At 40.6% G+C, this 19560-nt stretch overlaps 1 protein-coding gene across 6 annotated transcripts in view; it reads left to right on the top strand.

The window, feature by feature from the left end:
- Positions 1 to 13384, top strand: part of SRPX (sushi repeat containing protein X-linked) — a 21550-nt gene extending 8166 nt beyond the window's left edge. For all 6 annotated transcript variants that reach the window (XM_015641690.2, XM_015641652.2, XM_015641660.2 and 3 more), the window contains 8 exons: positions 1150 to 1341; positions 2255 to 2431; positions 5102 to 5228; positions 7077 to 7198; positions 7841 to 8020; positions 8446 to 8579; positions 9874 to 9995; positions 12100 to 13384. In XM_015641690.2, coding sequence (XP_015497176.1) covers positions 1150 to 1341; positions 2255 to 2431; positions 5102 to 5228; positions 7077 to 7198; positions 7841 to 8020; positions 8446 to 8579; positions 9874 to 9995; positions 12100 to 12280 — 1235 coding nt within the window. In that variant the 3' untranslated portion in view covers positions 12281 to 13384. The remainder of the gene's footprint in view (positions 1 to 1149; positions 1342 to 2254; positions 2432 to 5101; positions 5229 to 7076; positions 7199 to 7840; positions 8021 to 8445; positions 8580 to 9873; positions 9996 to 12099) is intronic.
- The last annotated feature ends 6176 nt before the right edge of the window (positions 13385 to 19560 follow it).

Raw genomic sequence — 19560 nt, forward strand, 5'->3', positions numbered from 1 at the left:
GTGTAGGAAAATGTACCTAATAACTATGGGAATTGAGCTAGAAGTGAACATCTGCCAAACATGATCTAGAATTTTTTTTTTAATGTTGTTGTGACTTTGTAAGTGTGAAGGCTAAAATTCATGTGTTTTGTTTGTTTAGGGTTTCCATCATGCAAAATTCAAATGTTTTTTCATGCCCCTCCCTCATATCACACAGTCACACAGGATTTCAGGATTTGTAATCTTTCTCTTTTTGCTTTACAATACTTCCCTTCCTTCCTCCCTCTCTCCTCTCCTCTCCTCTCCTAACTCGTGCTTTTCAAATCTTGGATCTGAGAAAGGGGCAGGCTTAGTCACTGCTTGTGTAGGAAACTCCTATTGAGGAGCTGCCTGTTTTCTGTGTGCACCCTGTTGGCAAAGCTGCACAAAAGGATGTGAAACTTAGGCTAGGGAGGGAAGTCTCTACTCGATACTGTTCTCATCAGCACCACAGGGTGGTGGTAAATCCTCACAAGCTGGTAGTACCCCTATCCTGAGTATTTTACAGTGAAGCCCTGACCAGTTAATAAAGGTTCAGTTTGAGCAGGTTCAGCGTGACATATTGGCAATATGATTTATGTAAGTGGTATCTTCTAACTGTGGGAGAGCTTGAACCATCACTGAGTTTTGCAAGGCACAGATTACTATGGAAGCAGAACTTTTTTTAATGAGCACTAAGCTAAATGTGGAAAGCTGACAACTGCAGCTAGACCAAGATGTTCCTAATGCTAACTTCTTTTATCAAAGAGCAATTAGATGTGCCTGCTTGAAAACAAGAGGGGAAAATGGCCCAGTTGTCATCAAACTGCCCACATGGTGGCACACTTATCCCATGGACAAAGAGTGTAGTAAAACCCCATCTGCCCTCTCAGCCCCTCCAATATAATGGCTACAATCTTTAATGTTAGTCATTAAAAAAAAGAGCTTCCAGTCTTTAAAGGGCTGACCTCCTCATGGGTAAGTGCACCTCTGCAGTGTTCTTCACTTTAAAGATTGGTGGTTTTTGAAATGAGAGGGATTTTTACTTTTTTTTCCTCTGTAACTGTGATTAAACAAAGTGATTTTATATGTGTCTGAACTTTTACATTTTTCTAATTGCTGTGTGTGGGGTTTTTTTCTTCTCTGTGCCAGAAACACCGTGGTGCTCCCCCATTAAAGTGAAACATGGTTATGCAAACTGCAGGACACCTCAAGGGGAATATTACAAGAATGTGCTGGGCACAAGATGTGATATTCGCTGTCAGAAAGGCTACGAACTGCATGGTCCTCACCAGCTCATTTGTCAGTCAAGCAAACGCTGGTCTGGGAAGGTGCTGTGCAAACGTAAGTGGTTGCAAAATCTGTGTGTGTGTGTTTGACTTGTGCTCCAGGTTCAGACTATAAATTCTCAGTTGCCATTGAAACTGATCTTTAGATTGTTTTTTGTTTTTTTATTTTAAAGGTTGGCAGTATGTTTGGAGATATAGATTAGTTTGTTGTTGAGGATCTCACAGGGGTACATGACATGATAAGCATCTCAGTGGTACAAGCACTCTTGGCAGATAGGGAGTGTTTTATCAACATGAGATTTTGATTTGTGGGATTAGTTTTATGACAGAACCATGAAGCTGTTTTAAAATATTGCCCATCTTAGACTTTCTAAGTTGACACAATTTGTATCAGGTGTCTAAATGGGCTCTTACAGCAAAACATTTTCTGAGAAAAGAGGAATTGGTACTTGTCATCCCTTTTCTCATAAATATTGTATCAGGCCACTAATGCTTATATAGTGTTATGTAGTGTACTCTGCTGTCTTGCAGAGTAAAATAAGCAAGTACCGTAAGCAGCAAAGAAAAGAGGCTAAGTTAGCACTAAAACTTTTTTATTCCAAAAATGCAAAGTAGTTGTTCCATAGGGTTTCAAGTCCCAGTTGTTGCCTAGGATTACAAGTCCCAGTAAAAGTAATACTAAGATTTAAGTTGTGGTAATACTGTATAGTTTGGAAAGGTCCCTTCAAATCTTGTGTGCACACTGTTTCTATATGCAAATAGTGAGATCTGCTGTTAGCAGACTGTTTAATAAGGTTATATTTTGAAATGCAGCTAAGGAGAACAATGTGGAAAATCCTCACATGGAACAAGACTTTCTCCCACTTGTAGTTTGCCAGCCATGTCTTTATTTCTCTGTAGTACCCCACATGCGCATTACTTTAGAGGGAGGGTATGAATTTCCCATAAGTCTTTGTTTCCTTTTCCAGAAAAGCGTTGCCCTACCCTGTCCATGCCAACCAATGGGGGCTTCAAGTGTTTGGATGGTGCCTACTTTGGCTCGAGGTGTGAGTACTACTGCTCCCCAGGGTATCAGCTGAAGGGGGACCGCATCGTCACCTGCATGGACAACAAAGTCTGGAGCGGCCGGCCAGCCGCCTGCGTCGGTGAGTGGGTGTTTGGTCTGCATCCTGAGGTACCTGCCAGTGCCTAAGTCCTGCACACATAAATTCCAAAAGGCCTTTTTATCCAGTTCATGGGGAGAAAAAGCGACTGTCCCTCTTAAGGAAGCAGAGAACAGTTTTCTAAGGGTTCGAGGTTCTGTCACTCAGTGCTTGCAGTCCAGAGTGAGTATCCAAGCATTATCTCTTTAATAGAGATGAGCCTGGTGTAAATGGCCAGGACTTTACAATGCTTGTAATGGCCTTTGGCGATTCCTGAGTGACTCCTGGCTAGCCTGTGATTACTGTGCTGCTCTTCCAGCATGTTCTCTATGCTGGAGTCAGTCACTCTCTCTTCTGCTTAATGAGTAAAAACAGGTTTGAAAGTAAGCCTGTTGTATGAACTGTTTTTCTTGCTTGGGATCATGGTCCTTAAATATATCCAGAGAATTATATCCAGGATTGTAGTTACCAGCATGGTTGCAGTGAGCTAATTTAAATTTCAGCCTAGTTCACTCTAGTTATGCCAGCGATTTTCATTACATAGTCAGTGGTCTCCTGGGAACCTTGGCTGGAAGAAGTATTCCTATATATGTAAATCTGAAGAGAGAGGAACAAATATTGAGATTTAACTTTCCTGACTACTAATGAAATTTCAGCACATAGCGAAGTCTCAGCCTGCTGCCCTTGTTTCTGGGAAGCCTCTGATAAAAGCTTTGGCAGCCACCCACAAAAGAAAATATTTTTTGGCCATCTGAAATGGCTACCAGTAATTTAAAGCATGTGAGTGGTAGAGTGTTTGCTCTTAGTGTCTTGTATGTATGATAACTTGGTTTTCCTCAAAATGCCTGTGTCTCAGTCTAGGTTTGGAGCCTCTCCACGGTGGCCTGATGTTCATAAAATATTTTTCAGGTTTCCTGTTATTTGGTGTTGTGCAAATGTAGAAATGAGCTGCTTAGGTCTAGACTGTTTGTGGTGTCTCTTTGTTTGCAAAAACAATCTTTGTCCTTCTCAGTGGTGTGGGCAGAGGAAGAAAAACATTTTAAGTTTGGAAATGATAAAATATTGTCCTCTGTATTTCCTGGCACATTCAGAAGCTCATCTGTTTGCAGAGATGGTGTGCTTGTTACAAAGGATGCTGTATTGCAGAGTAAAGTAAGCAAGTACCTTAAGCAGCAAAGAAAAGAGGCTAAGTTAGGACTAACACTTCCCTTTTATTCCAAAAATGCAGAGTAGTTGTAGTTGTTGTAGGGTTTCCAGTCATTGCCTAGGATTACAAGTCCCAAGTAACCCAGTAATAGTAATATTAGAATTTAAGTAGCGGTAATAATGCATAGTTTGGAAAGGTTCCTTCAAATCTTGTGTGCACACAGTTCCTGTATACAAATAGTGAAATCTGCTGTTAGCATTAATAAGGTTGTATTTTGACCTCTTGATAGGCAGGATAGAGATTTTTTTTTTGTGACCAGACATCACAGGCATAATTCTAACAGTATAATGAGGTTTACAATTGAACACTTGTTCCTTAGTGTAATTCAGAAGTTCCAGAAGTGTAGCCTGTGCAGTGGCCAGGAGAGGACTGGCTGAACAACCCACTTGCAGCTGAGGAGTGAAATTGAGTGGAGCAGTGAAATACAAAGGCAAAAAGGCTGCTTGATTTCTTAACTTTGATATACAAACAATTGCACTGTGTACAGTAGGGATGCTACTTGTGATCAGAGGCATGGGCTGGTAAACTTCATGTCATGGAACTGTCCTGGGGATTCCACAGTTTTTGGCATTGAGTATGGCTAAAATTACCATCAGAGGTGAACTTAAAGTGCTCTTGAAAACAAGGGGCTTTCCTCTACCCTTTTATACTGCAGTTGCATTGTGTAGCATTTTTGCACTAAATTATGTGGGCTTAGCAGAGCAGCAGTGAAGATCCATGTAGGAAAGGCTATCAGTAGTCAAACATGTATTCATTTAAAGGAGGGAAAAAAAGATATATATAGATATATATATATATATTAATTAGATATGTTCTACAAGTGACTTACAGAAGTCCTTATAGTCAGTGAGTATTCTGTTGTAACAAAGCAGACTGTCTCCTGTCCCCACACTGTAAGAGGAGGGATACCCCTCATGTTGCTGAAATAATTTTGATGAAAAGAAAAACCAATGTACAGCTGGTTTTGGTTATCAGTTAGCTAAAATGCTCACTTGAATACTATTTCCATTATATCTTTAATGCACTGTAACATGTATTGAAATAGATACTTTCCTCTAGAAGATTGAGAAATGTCGCTGTCTTTTCTTCTGGAAAGATTGCCTTTTCCTGCTGACTGTATAACAGAGGTTGTTTTAAATGGCTGTTACCAAACTAAATCATCCTTTTGTCACATCCAGAGGCTGTATTGATAGGATGCTTGTTCTAGTAGTGCTGGCTACTGATATAAGACATTATTGTAGGAGTTACTAGGAAAAAATCAAATGCAGCATTGATTCTCCACAAAATGGTAATTGCCAGTCTTCTGTTTCTCATTTTGCCATTACTGCAGGAAAAATAATCAGCATATTAAGAGTAACATGCAAAGTTACCATGCAGAGACAGATTGATGTTCAGCGTGCTTTAAAAATGTTCTTAATCACTTTAACTACTGCATGTGCCCTTTTCTGTGATATTCATTTCAACAGATACTGAACCTCCGAGGCTCCAGTGCCCAAGTGTGAAGGAGAAAACCGCAGAGCCCAACAAGTTGACAGCCAGAGTGTTCTGGGACACCCCGGAGGGACGAGACACTGCTGACGGGATTCTGACGGAGTAGGTGAAAATCTCTATGTGTTTGCATCCTCTCCTTCTTACTCCTTTGTCAGCAATTCAGCAGGCCAGGTACCCTTTTCCCTTCATTCATCCAAGATGCTTTTTTATAGCTGTTACATACCGCTGCTCTATAATGAGTTGCATGTTTCACTGGAAAAGCTGAAAATTTGGCGTGAGTTGTTCAGAAGCTGGTTACCCAGCTGTGGTTATTTAGAGCTGGTGGAATAAACCACCAGCATTTTGACTGCACCTGTGAAGTTTTCCAGAGCTTCTTTGTGAATCTCATAATTAACAAGTTTTCTTACACCAAGTTACCTTTTGTACGTAACAGTGAAAACAGAGTAGTGCATTGGAGGTAACAGAAGAGGTAAATTTGACTGTCTAAAAAAAAACAAAACCAAGGTGTGTCACAAAATAATATCTGCAACCATCTTTAGGTTTCTTCATAAAGTAGTGCTGGCCACTGATGTCCCAGGATTCTTCAGTTACCCTTAAACTAACAATTCTTGTTTGTAGCCTTGATGGATTTAAACACTGTATCTACACATAACACTTCAAAATTTCTTTGTCAGTTTCTATGGTTTCATAGTCCCATTTTCCAGAAGAACAGGGTGTAATTCTGGTGGTACCACTGTCTCTGATTTTCCTACTTTTATCATGTGGGATTTAGGTCAATCTGTCTGGATTATTGTAATGGTGGGAACATGGAAAATCGGTTTCTATCAGTAAGCAAGTTACATCATTACATTAGTGGACCAGTTAAGCTTAGAAGCTCAAAGTTGTTAAGCTTGAAGATGTTTACAGTTTCATGTGAATACAAAAAAACTAATGAAAGACAATGGTATTGCCCTTTTATTGCTGTAATTTAATAATTTCATAAAGAATTCATTACATAATTAGAAGCTTAATTGCCATTAAGGTCTGATGTAACAATTTGGTGACAATTAATAACATCAGAAACTACACATGGTAAAGTAAAAACTTGGAAAATGTCAGGATGAAGAAATTCTGAAGTCTTTTTGGCAAAGGAAGGTCTGATGATAGGCAAAAAAATGGGGAATATCCCATGCAGACTTTGTCATATGAGTAACTTTTGTCAGCTCTAAAGAGCCAAGCTCTTGATTCAGTGGAAGCTTCTCCATAAGTCACATCTCTATAAAATATTGCTTAACTGTGCTGTTTATATTATAGAGTATGCAGTGCTTTTCTTAAATGCACAGTCCTTCAGTTTCAGGAGTACAAAAGATTTTCCATTACATGGAAACCTCTTTGGTTGCATACTCTCTGCTTTTATACTGAGATTGTTTTATTCATCTGAATTCTCCCACCTTGTTTGCAGGACAGGGGCAAATTCCAGGTGAAAATGCTGCTGTAGATCACCATACCCTAATGCTGTGACACTGAATCTCACTTTCTGTTCCATTTCTGTATATATTAACAGTCACAAATGCCAATCATAGGAGCAGTTCAGAGCAGACAGATGGGAATACATCCCCGCTGTAAGAGGCTGGAAGTTTTCTTTTTTAATGTTGACTTCTTATGAAAGGAGAAGGAAGCTTAAGTTCCTCTGAGCATGATGGGCTTGGCTACTCCATGCATTGTTTTATAGGAAGGGGGCAGACCTTGCTCATTCTAACCTCCTTGTCTCAGCAGGGTGGGCTGTAGGTAGCAAATTTAAATACTCTGGTTCCTGGTGACCAGCTTCTTCCTTCTCAAGTCTTCTGTTCTGCAGGCAGCAAGACAGTCCTAGCATGGCACAAATATCCCTCTGCAGGCTTTTACAGCATTGTGAGTGAATAAATACTGGTGAATTTATGAATGTCTGCCTTGTTTTATCTCTTGGTTTAGTGTTATTTTGAAAGGCCTGCCACCAGGGTCTCACTTTCCAGAAGGTGACCACAAAATCCACTATACTGTGTACGACAGAGCTGAAAATAAAGGCACTTGCAAATTTCTTGTTAAAGTCAGAGGTAAGGATGATGTTTTACCCTTTAAATACAGACACTGATTTGCACCTGGCTTAGTAGCCAATTTGAAAATCTCCTCATTTCTGTATTTATGTGCATATGTCTCTGTATATAAACCCATATGATGATGCTGAAAGAGAAAACAGAGTCTTGCTGAAGACCCTGGGGGCCAGGTCTGCAGCATTCCTGCACATGCAGGAAGAGCTGCTTTGATCAGCCCTGCCTCCAGCTGTACACCCCTTCTGCCAGCTTCTCCATGATGCATAGGCTGTGAGCTGCTGAAATAAGGAGGTGAAGGCATTTTTTTCAACTGAGGCTCACATCTCAAGCAGAAGCTGCCCTTTCACAGGTTAACCTCTGGAGCTGAATATACAGAAGTGACCCATAGTTTTCAGCTTCAGCCCTTTGTGCTCCATGACCTTTTGTTACATGTATACACCTACACACGTTTCATTTTACGTAAGAGTGAGGGGTGGGGGAGTTCAGGTTGATTGTTTGGGGGTTTTAAGTGCATGACTAATAAAACAGAAAGCAAACAGAAAAATGTCTTTAATACTGGTATTCCACTGACCTGTGCTACCTTAGTAACAAATGGTGAGTCATACTGTGTCTTTCATTTTGGTTTTTTTTTTCTCTTGCTCAAAGTCAGGCGCTGTGTGAAGTTAAATGCCCCAGATAATGGCTACATCAAGTGCTCAGGTGATGGAAATAACTATGGTGCTACCTGTGAATTCTCCTGCACTGGTGGCTATGAGCTGCAAGGAAGCCCAGCCCGAGTCTGCCAATACAATTTGGGGTGGTCAGGAGTGGAGCCAACCTGTGCACGTAAGTGAGTATTTCACCACTCCACCAGGAGGAATCCAGCAAAGTGGTTCTTAGGGCGGTGAGAATTTGGGAAGGGGGTGTGTAGTGGAATACAGCTGCAGTGTCCCAGAGGTAGGAGACTTAACATCATCTTTGTCACCCTTCCCAGTCTGCACTTAATGGCTGAAGCCTTTGCCACCTTTGACTGCTCTTTCCTAGAGTTTTTTTAGTTCAAAGCTTTCTACAAAATGTCACATTCTGGAGTCGTTCCATTGTGCAAGCTGGAACAGTCTGCAGTAAAATTGTTGGCTTCAATGAGGCCAGAATTTCACCCATATCTTCATTATTATTATTTCTTGTTCTTGTGTTTCTGCTGTCTAACTCTGCCTCTAGAAATGGATCTGTTTTCAGTAGGCTTCATAACTTTTGTTTTAATTTTATTCCAGCCATGAATATTAATGTGAATGTTAGGACTGCAGCTGCACTTCTGGATCAATTTTATGAGAAACGGAGACTGCTAATTATTTCAACTCCTACTGCAGCTAACTTCTTCTACAGGATGCAGCTGGGGATGCTGCAGGTAAAACACATTTGAGGTGGATGTGCAACTATATTTTTTCTTTAAAGACCCAAGAAGACAAGCTCCACTGTTTAAAATAAATCCACAAACTTCAGCTGTTATATTGTAGCCACTGTAAGATCTGGCTCAAGCAGTCATAGTTCCAGGTTAATCCTTTTCACAGGGGTTTGAGTTGAGATATCCCCCAGTCACTAACTCAGCTCCATTCTGGATTGTGCTGCCTCTGACCAATCACTGAATCCCAGGCAGTTCTGGCCCTTCCATCCTCCCCAGATTTATTTAACTCATGCTCAATAATAATTCCCTTTCTCTGCTGCTAAAGAGGTTTAAAAAAACCCAAACCCAACCCTCCAGCTCTTCAGCAGCTCATGCAGACCAGGCTTACAGAATTTGCAACTACCGTGCAAGGGAGTAAAAAGTGCACCAGCAAACAAAGGACCAGAGACACAGCACAGAAATCATCCATAGTGTTTGAGATGACATTAGGGTGTTTTGTTCCAAAAAACCCAAAACACCTGGTACTTTTCCTTATGTGTTGTAAGTGTGATGCCCTTGTTGGCTTTTTGCTAGACTTATGGATAGATCTCCAAAATATATGTGTGTCCTCAGGGAGGGGAAGGGAAGGAATTAGTCCTGTATTCTTTCACAGCTACAAGTGCTTCTATCTTGGTTTTTTTGTCTCACCAGTTGTAACAAAATTCAGTATAAATAGTTACTGAGATATGAATGTGATGATGTTTTTAACTGCTGGCTTATGTTACGGTAGTATGTAAGAAAAAAAACAAGAAGAAAGAAGAAAAAGAAGAAGCTCCTTTTCCCTATTACATAAACTTGGCAAGAAAATTCAATATATTGATCAAACTGAATTTAATGGCTATAGTACATTTTCCACCTCTTGACAGTGAGCAAATGAGTTGGCATGGAAGAAAACTTTCTGCTGTCAACTTCTGTTTCATATAATTTGCTTTGGTTACCAAATTAGATTATTGGTACAATGCTTTAGACATTTTTTCTTATAACTAGGGAAAAGTTGATTTTTTTTCCTAGGTGGTCCCTGTGTGTTGGTTTTCTTAGAGTATTTGAGAATCTGTTACTTAACCTCCCCTGCAGTCATAAAGCTTCAGTTCTCTGCCATGAGAATTTAAATGTTTGCAAAGTATGCTCTCAAATCAGTTGAAAACATGTAAATAACTTCAGAAGAGGGGACTCTGTGAACACTTGCTGCGCACTCAAAACATCCCCCTGTTCTCTCAGGGATAACCAACACCCCTCTTTCTCCTCTTAACCCTTGCAGCCGGCACAGTGTGGGTTAGACCTGCGACACGTCACCGTGGTGGAGTTGGTTGGTGTCTTCCCAGCACTGATAGGAAGAATAGGAGTGAAGCTGCTGCCCCCATCACTTGCCCTGCAGCTCAGGTAAAGGAAGCTCTCACTGCTGTTGTGTTTGCACCTTATCCTACAAGCTGCATTGTTGTGATCCCTGCATTTTACTCTCCAAATACACGTATTCTACTTGAATGTACACAGCTAGACACTGGAAAGTAGATATTGGTGAGCACACTTGAGGATTTATTTACTCTCTGTGTAATAGCTACAGCAAATTAAAACACAACAGCAAATTTATTTAATTATATATTTAATATGACTCTGTTCATAAGCATATAAGTTTGTATTTTTGGGTGCTGCCACTGAGAACACTTCAGTGTTTTTACTGTCTGTATTCGTATTGGAGTTGCTTTGCAAGGACAGCCCCAAATGGCAGAGACAGCCCATCCTCTGCACCAGGGCTCTTGGTGCTTGTGGCCAGGCCTAAAGGGGAGGCAGTGAAAGGGGAAACTCTTTGAAGTCCCACATGTTGGAGTGGGATGGGCAGTATTTCAAAGAGGAAATTATCTCAGCCTAGCCAGCCTGACTGCAGCATCAGCAGTTTTACTGAAGTGCCTAAACCGTTTTGACTTGGGTTTAGACTGGCAGAGGATTGGTTTTCACTTGAAAAGGAGACTTCAAATGCCAGCATTTCCTAGGGACTGGAAGTGAAAAAAAGCCAAAAGGGATGGCCTCATTGGCAGGAAAAGAAAGAGCTGTTTATAAAAAAGTCAAGGAGCATTTTAGGCAACATAATCTTTGATATGCATGAGGAAAAGGAGTAAGTTTTAATTGGAGACAATGAAAATTGCTGACATAGCAGAGAGGGGATTTTTTAAAAATTATTATAAAAACCGTGTTCTCAGTAAAAGAAAAAGGAAAGCAAAAAAAAAAAAACTTCCTTTTTTGAATAAAGATACTTTTACTAAAGTTGAAATTATTTTCTTGTGGCTCTGTAGAAAATAATAAGCTCTCTTAACACCTCATTCCCTGATGCCCTGCAACCTTTAATGAGGCTGCATTTCAGAAATTGGTATGCCCTGCCCTGCACTCAGTGAAAGTTAGTTTTCCATTGATTTTTTTCTTTGTTGCTGCTTAGTGTGTGAATTATAGTTTTCCAGTTCTGCAAGGTGCTCAAATCAATATGAAATGCACTCTTAAGAATAAAGGTGTTCAGAATTGACATTTCAGTAAGCTAATGAGCACAGGTACTCCAGTTAAAACTTCGGAAAGCACAGAAGATTAACATTTGGATTTTTAGGAGCATTTTTTCTTAGATGATATATGGCACAAGGTGAATGTGGTTTTCTATCACCATTGTTTAGCTTTAATCTTTATTTTAGTTTTAATGGCCAAGCTTCCTAATGGCAACAAGACTATGCTTAGAGCACTCAGACTTGTTAGGAGACTGAGGAAGGCCAATTTTGGTGCTTCACACCTTTCCAAAATGCCCCAGACTCTTCTTCATGGCAGCTTTCTCTCATTCTCTCATGGCTGCCCAAATTTATTTACCCCACACTAATAATGTTGACTGACTTCATATCTAAGGATCTTCTAATACATTACTCCTTCAAGCAAAAGATGAAAAGAGGACTACAGATAAACTTTTGTTACTTACTCAGCTTTTGCTGCTTAAGGAGTTCAAATGACCACTTCCTCCACTTTGGAAGAAGGACTCCTCTGTGATTAGCACTGGCTTTTGTTCCTCTAAAATTTGAGTCACAGATGATTATTACTTTTAGGTAACAGTGAAAGCAGACTTCAAGAATTTTGTCCTGCTTTTTCTTACTGTGATTTTTATACCAAGGAGAGCCAAGAAATGGAAGCCAAGAAAGGGAATAGTCTTCCTTGTAACTCAAGCTTCATCACAAGGGTTTTCTTTAGGCAATGTTCACACTACCTTTTTTGTCTAACGTTGTTTCACTCTTGTGACAGCAGTGGGTAATGGCAGAGAACAGAGCTGGGTGCAGTCACCTTGACACTCCACTTATGTGAAGGCAGGAGCTGCAGCACACGCAGGCACCTCCTCTTTATCTGGCTCTTTGTTAATGCTGAAACCATCTGGACTCTGTGTAGCCCCTGTGACCATCCCCACCTTCCTCTGCTCAGACTCAAGAGGCTGGTGCTGCCCTTTAACAAAATCCTTACTTTGCAGGCTGCTGCTGAGGATCCCCCACTACAATTTCAACATCGTGGTGATGGACAAGCACGGCATGGACAAGGAGCGCTACCCTTTCCCAGCAACACCTGCTGAGCTCTTTGCCCTTATTGACAAATTCCCCTTGAGAAAAGATGAGATGAAACTGCAAGCAGAAATTGGTCAGTCATGTCCCTAATTCAGGATTCCAGGGCCTGCAGTTGTTGGTGAATTTTTTTTTAACTGACATAATTCTCCCCTTGGTGCTAAACAAAACATGGCTTTCTTAATCACTGATGTGAATGTTTGTGTGTATTAGTAAATCTGTCCAGCCATGTAGCTGCTCTGCATAGAAGGGTGCACAATGCTCTTTTGTACTTTCAGTCGTCTTTAAATCATGGAGTGGCCTGGGTTGGAAGTGACATTAAATATCAAGTTCCAACCCTGCTGCTATGGACAGGGACATCTTGCACTATCCCAGGTTGCTCAGAGCCCCATCCAGCCTGGCCTTGAACACTGCCAGGGATGGGGCATCCACAGCTTCTCTTGGAAACCTGTGCCAGGGCCTCACCACCTGCACAGTGAAGAGTTTTTCCCTAATATCTAATCTGAACCTGTACTCTTTACAAGTTGAAGCCATTCTCTCTTGTCTGTCATTCCAGACTCTTGTTAAAAATCCCTCTCCATCTTTCCTGTAGGCTCTGTTCAGGGACTGGAAGGCCAAAATTAGGTCATCCCTAAGCCTTCTCTTTTCCAGGCTGAACAGTCCCCATTCTCTCAGCCTTTCCTCACAGGAGAGGTGCTCTATCCCTCTCATCACCTCGGTGGCCTTCTCTGGACTTGCTCTGACAGGTTGATGTCCTTTCTCCTGCTGGGGACCCCACAGCTGGATGAATGTGGATGTAGGATTTACTACCTAATGGAATTTCTTGTACAGAGAGTAAAGAACTGTGGCATGTTTCTGGGAGTTTATTTTGGATGTTTCATTCAGTGTAAAATTGGGGTTTATTTCTTACTGTTTATAATTCTTATTATTAATAAATATTGTTTTGTGTAAAAATATTTTATATATTAGTAAAGGTCTATCTGCACAAACTAGTCTTTGAAGTAAGTCGTGATATTAAAGGCTAAAGTCCTTGAAACCTTCCTGCAGAAGAGAGAGTAAAGCAAAACAATATCCTTGTGTATAAGAGAAAGAATGTAAACCTGTGTGCATTAGCCAATAGTAATTTGCTTAGCCTGCGGACCCTGTAGAACCCTATAAAAGTGTGCTAAAGATAGAAATAAACAGCGTTCACAATTACTTCTGTGAAGGGTGGTGAATAGCTGGTGGTCTCTCAATATTTGGTGCTTTGAGCAGGACACCCTGCGGGCAGGGGGGCTTTGGTGGGTCCACACACGGTGGGACAGAGCCTTGGACCGAGGTTGGTGGAGCGGATCTGAGCGCAGATAGACGCTGCCTTGGATCGGTACCGGATAGGCGGCCCATGGATAAAGGGGGGCGAGTCACTGGGGGAGTCCAAAGGCGGAGGAGTAAGAGAGGGGTCGCTACCCTCCCCCAACCATGGACACAGGGAGAATGGATGTGGAGTCTGCGGCAGCTAAAAAACTGCTTCTTTGTATTCTCGTTAAACGAGGCAAAGCAGCCAGGGAAAAGGACCTGGATATGCTCATTATATGGACTAATAATCACAGGCATTTAGCAGTGCCCCCACTGCTCTTTACGGTAGAGGTATGGACGGATTTAAGGGCTCTGATCTGGGAAACGGCAATCACAAAAATAATAATTAGTTAAGAGAACTTTACTGTATAAGACAAAGTTAAGTTAGAGCATATATTAGCTATTTGCTTGTTTTCTCCACAATTTTAATAAGGTAATTTCAATGTGAGTCCTTATATAAAACACATATAACTGCATATATACCAATTTGGATTTTGGATTTTAGTTTAAGAATTGGACTTGATGTTTCTGAAAAGTGCTACAAAAGCTGAATGGCAACTTGCCAAATCCTGTGTTGTTGTGTTTTTGCTCTAGAAAAATTGCACTTTAAAATCCTAACCAATTTAAGCATATACTAGGGAAATTCCTGTTATGAATAAGTATTTTTAGTAACATTTGCAGTTATTGTGAGTTATTCCCAAAGCTAGATGACATAAAATTGTGATGTATTTATTACATTTTTATAATCTTTATAGTGAATCCATGTTACTGTTATATTGTGTTTAAAAGGTATATAGCAAACTTTTAGTTGCCTTTTTGTAGTAACAGAATAAGATTAAGTTATGTTTTTATTTAATATAGATTAAATGTTAATAGAATTAAGAATAGTCAAGATTTATTATGTTTAGGCTTGAATGTTTTTAAGTTTTATAACTTAGATATTCTTTTAAGGTTAAGTTTTGTTATTTCCTTTTGTTATAATTAATTTTTTTTAAGTTTAAATATTGTTTAATTTAAATTGTTTTATGTTTTATTGGAGACACATGTCCAAACTGCAAAGTATAGTTATTTTCCTAGAGAAATGAAGATAGCCACAACTGAAACAGCTGTGACAGAACACTGATGAACACCTGCTTGTGGATAGAAGTGAATGCAGTCTGTGACACCCTTGACTTCATCGGGAGTTCTATTGGTTGTTGCAATCTCTGCAGTTTTTGTTTGTTATAGCTTTATTATTTTTCAGTGTTTCCAGAATTTTAGGAAGATGTACCGTTGCTGAGGATCGGCTGCCATGGGAGAGGCTTCAGATTAAACCAACTGCTGCATGGCTTAGTTGGTCAGGTACCTAAGGCTCCTCATCATTTGATTTGTACAAATGCATTTTAACAGTTTGCTGTGCTGTAAGCATCTCACAGCTGCTACTATTGAGAACCTCGTTGTAGAAATGAGTTAAGAGGCATCTTTCCAGTTTAAAGCCAGGCCCTGGCCAAGCCTTGACTTTACCTGGATGAAATGTTTGCCAACAGATCCAGATGTTTTCTTTACCAAATCAGTATTTGAGTCACTTTTTGACTCAGCAATTTGACCCTATTAATATGACAGCTGGATCAATATTGAAGTGGGCTTGGAGAATCATTTCCGGAGGTGGTTATCAATCCTTCACTGATTTTTTTTTGTTGTTGTTTCTGTTTGTTTGCAGACTATGGGACGCTGGTGCAGTGTTTTAGTAATTAATAGTAGTTTTATATTACATATGTTATTAATAATGTTTATAATTTGATTGATTTTTAACTGCCATAGATTCTTATTCATTGTGTATATGGTTTTGTGTTAATCTTGATGTGTATGACAGAAGTACATCTCATTTTTATTTTTTTTAAAAAACAGGGGAAATTGATGCCCTAAAAGCATTTAATTAGTGTAATTCATTAACTTCAAGGGGAGAAGTGTCTGTGTTTTGTTGTCAGGTTCAAAAAGGTCACCTGTTCATCTGACCAGACTGTGTGCCTCTGAACACACGAGATCCAGTGAACAGAGATGTCATCACATAGCCTTGGTACTGGTACATATACCAGAGCACGTGTGTTAAAATTAGTTAGATAATAGTTTAAGATAAAGAGCTTAGCCTGTGTAGTAATTGTTATGTTAGTATAAAGTATAAGTATTCCCCCTTCAAGAGCTAGTGTAAATACCTTTGAAAGTTCATTTAACATGAATGCCTTAATTGTGAGTCTACAGGCATGGTGTCATTTGCATGGAACAAACTGCTTATAGTAATTGTGCTGTGTAGAGTCCTGGCCAACTCTCTGCTAACTAACATCCAAAAGTGACAGAACATATGGGTCACTCTGGCACATTGAACTGGCCAAAGGTCAATGTGTTTGAGCCTAGCCACACCTGGAGATCCTTTTTGCACCTCTCTCATAGTAGTCCCTGAATGGGATCCTCCAGCATTTAAAGGTTTAGTTACTAACAAGACTTGACTGAATCAATTGGCAATGTTGCAAGAGTGCAATCGCAATGTTGGCTTCACATTAAGACAACTTGAAGCCTGCTGGCAAGAGAAAATTATCGAAGTTCTCAATGTTACCATAGAGCCCCCAAAACAATTAAATTTGTTAGGTTCCACCAATACCTCAGGTGGATGAATAATGTCTGAACCCCCAACAAAAGCCATTCCAACAAAGTAATGCAGCACTGGGCTGCAGTCAACCCTATAGCTGATCTTGTTACTACCATGGAAAGTAAAGCCTTTATTTACGGTGCAATCTCACAGGACAATTACCAAAGCTTTTACCTAGTTCCATATTTCTAATCTGTGGAGATAGAGCATGGAATGAGATTCCTGCTAGTCCACATAGAAGACCCTGTTATCTTGGGAAACTTACTTTGTTTCCATCCAAGCTTACACCAATTGCTGAATGTAGCTGATAAAATAGAAAACATCAAACAGTCAAAGTGAAGACTGAATGAATTAAAGCTTAGCAACTCTAAAAAGGCTCACTTGTTAGACTAACAAAGAATTGAACTTAACATCCACAATGTTAAGTGAACTTTCAGCCAATATAAGTGTACATCATGCAATATTACAAATCGAAAGAAAGAAAATCGAGCTGCAATTGACTTTTTGCTCTTAGCACAAGGACATGGTTGTGAGGAGTTTGAAGGCATGTGCTGCTTGAATCTTACTGATCATTCAGTCTCCATCCATAAGCAACTACAACAGCTGCAGGATGGGTTACATGCCCTGAAAGAAGACAGTGACCCCATTGGAAGTTGGTTCACCAGCTGGGGCATCACTGGATGGTTGAGGTCTCTTGTGCTAGAAGGGGGACGGACTTTACTTGTAGTGTTAATTGGGATGACAGCTTTAAGTTATATGTTATCTTGTCTTCATAAAAGTATAGAATGAGTCACATCCAAAGCCTGGTTTGTGCAAAAAGAGAAAGGGGGAATTGTTGATTTATTTTATATATTAGTAAAGGCCTGTGCACAAACCAGTCTTTGAATTAAGTTGTGATATTAAAGGCTAAAGTCCTTGAAACCTTCCTGCAGGAGAAAGAGTAAAGCAAAACAATATCCTTGTGTACAGGAGAAAAAATGTAAACCTATTTGCATTAGCCAATAGTAACTAGCTTAGCCCACGGACCCTGTAGAACCCTATATAAGTGCACTAAATATAGAAATAAACGGCGTTCACGTTTACTTCTGTGAGGGGTTGTGGGTAGCTGGTGATCTCTCAGTAGTTTTGCAAACAGATAGTTGTCTAAAATTCCTCTTGGGGTTAAAGTTGTCACTTGATACAAAAGTTTGTTGACAATATCTTTCTGCAAACCATTATAAAAGACATTAGCCTCACATTGAAAGTGTACAAGTGCAACTTGTACACTTTTTAGTTCCACTAAAAAAGTGTCAATCACAGACAAAAAGCATAAGCCAAAGGCAACACTAGCATTGATTTTCAGCAGCAGCAAGGAGAAAATTGGTGATAGCAGGAGCGTGGAAGTCATTGCCACAGGGAATATGATGAAGGAGCAGTGATGAGTGTAGAGGATGGGCAGTAATTACTAAGGCCCATGTACTGCAGTTCTTAATAGGAACATATGTTCTTACCTGCTACACTTCTGGCTTTTAATGTCCAGCAGCCTTGGAGCAGCAGACTTTTTTTCTCCCTCTTCACCTTGGAGACAGACCAGGCTGTTGATTTGATGACAGGGAAACGTTACTCCAGGGAAACGTCATCAAGGATTTGTCACTTCCAGATCTGTGAAAATACTTGTTTGCAAGTCATCACTTTGAAATTAACAAAAGAAGGTCCCCGTTAAATAAAAAAATACCAGGAGGTAATCAAAACAGGAACAAAATTCATTTTTTTATTACGGCACACAGTCTTGAAAATCCACTGCAGGACTACACATCATGCACGAAGAATACTTCTCAGAGGAGTGAAAACTGTGAGTTACAGTTTGGATGCCTGTTCACAGGGTATGATGTGTAATTTGACTGTCTGGACTAGCACTCCAGCATCTGTGCTATTCATTCTTGCTCCTCAAGAACACAGTCTTTTTTCGGCCAAATGCTTGCTTGACTTTGACCATAAAGGTAGAGTTTTAAATTTTACAGTGGTGTCAGCAAAAGAACAGTTTTATCAGCATCTTTAAAGCAATCCTTACCAGAATTTGGTCTTCCCTCTGAAATGGCAAAAGGAAAACAACAAAGGAAAGAAAATTCTTTTAAAAAGATCAGTCCTGCAAGTGAATTAATGAGGGAGTGGATGTGAAGAGAGGTAAGTCACCCTTGACACTGGCTAGCAAAAGCTAGTTTGTGGACTGAAGCATGACAGCGCCAAGGAGGAGCTGTGTGGGGGTATGCTATGTCTTCTGAACAGGATGATCTGCTTCCCAGTGTTAGGAGAGTGTTGTTGAACACTCAAAAGCAGCTATGAAAGCATGGCTTGGCCCTGCAGTGCTGGTGCCAAAGGCCAAAATCGGGATACACCCTGAATTCTGCAGGTGGTGGTGCCAAGTTTGCCAGGATGAGCAACTGAGGGGCAAGGAAGCCCTGGGTTTTCTGGGTGTTGCTGTTAGGAATAATGGGTGAGGGCAGGATTGGTGACAAAAGTCACAGAAATACCATTTGTCTTCCATACCTGACCAAACAAACTGAACCCACTGTAAAGGAACAAGGAGGATAAGGGCCCATGGGGTGGTGGACACAGCTGTACCCCAGGCTGCCTTCCCTCTGCTGCCTAACAGCAGTCAGTGGCTAAGGAAATCAGGGCTGGGCACACCAAGGACATGGACCTGTGGAAGGAGACCAGAGAAGAGCCACTGAGGTGGTCAAAGGGCTGGAGAACCTCTGCTATAGAGACAGGCTGACAGCAGTGGGGCTGTTGAGCCTGGGGAGGAGAGGGCTCCAGGGAGCAGCTTAAAGGGGCTGCAAGAGAGCTGGAGAGGGATTTTCAGAAGGGCATGCAGTGATAGAAAAGACCTGAAGCTGAAGTAGGACAGGTTTACTTTAGGTTTTAGGAAGAAATTCTGAGGGTGATGAGGGCCAGGAATCTGGAGGTGTTCAGGGCCAGGTTGGATGGGGCTCTCTGGAGCTTGTGTAGTAGAAGATTCCCTGCCCACAGGAGGGAGATTGGAACAAGTCCTTTCCAACCCAAGCCATTCTGTAATTCTGTGCCTGTGGAACAGAGGCAGCCCAAGGACACATCCATCCACAGACTGTTGTGGCCCCAGTTCTCTGGTTTAGGTTCTACAGCATGCACATGCTTAGTATTTTTCTGCTCACTTTCCTCACTGAAAAAGGAGAGCAACTGATTTCCAATGATTTAAAATCTATTACAAAAATAAAAGTCTTGGATGAGTCTGATTTCTCTCCTGTATTGCTGTAATTCCAATCTGCTGCTTCTCCATTTTGATTTAGGTACGTAATCAGTGCATCCACTCACCTTTCATGACTGGATGAGCAGGAGCAGGGCTTTACAATCGCTACAATCAGGGAAGTGATTGCAATCACTAGGCTGTTACAGGAAA

This window comes from Parus major, chromosome 1, assembly GCF_001522545.3.
Source record: "Parus major isolate Abel chromosome 1, Parus_major1.1, whole genome shotgun sequence".
Classification (NCBI taxonomy): Eukaryota; Metazoa; Chordata; class Aves; order Passeriformes; family Paridae; genus Parus; species Parus major.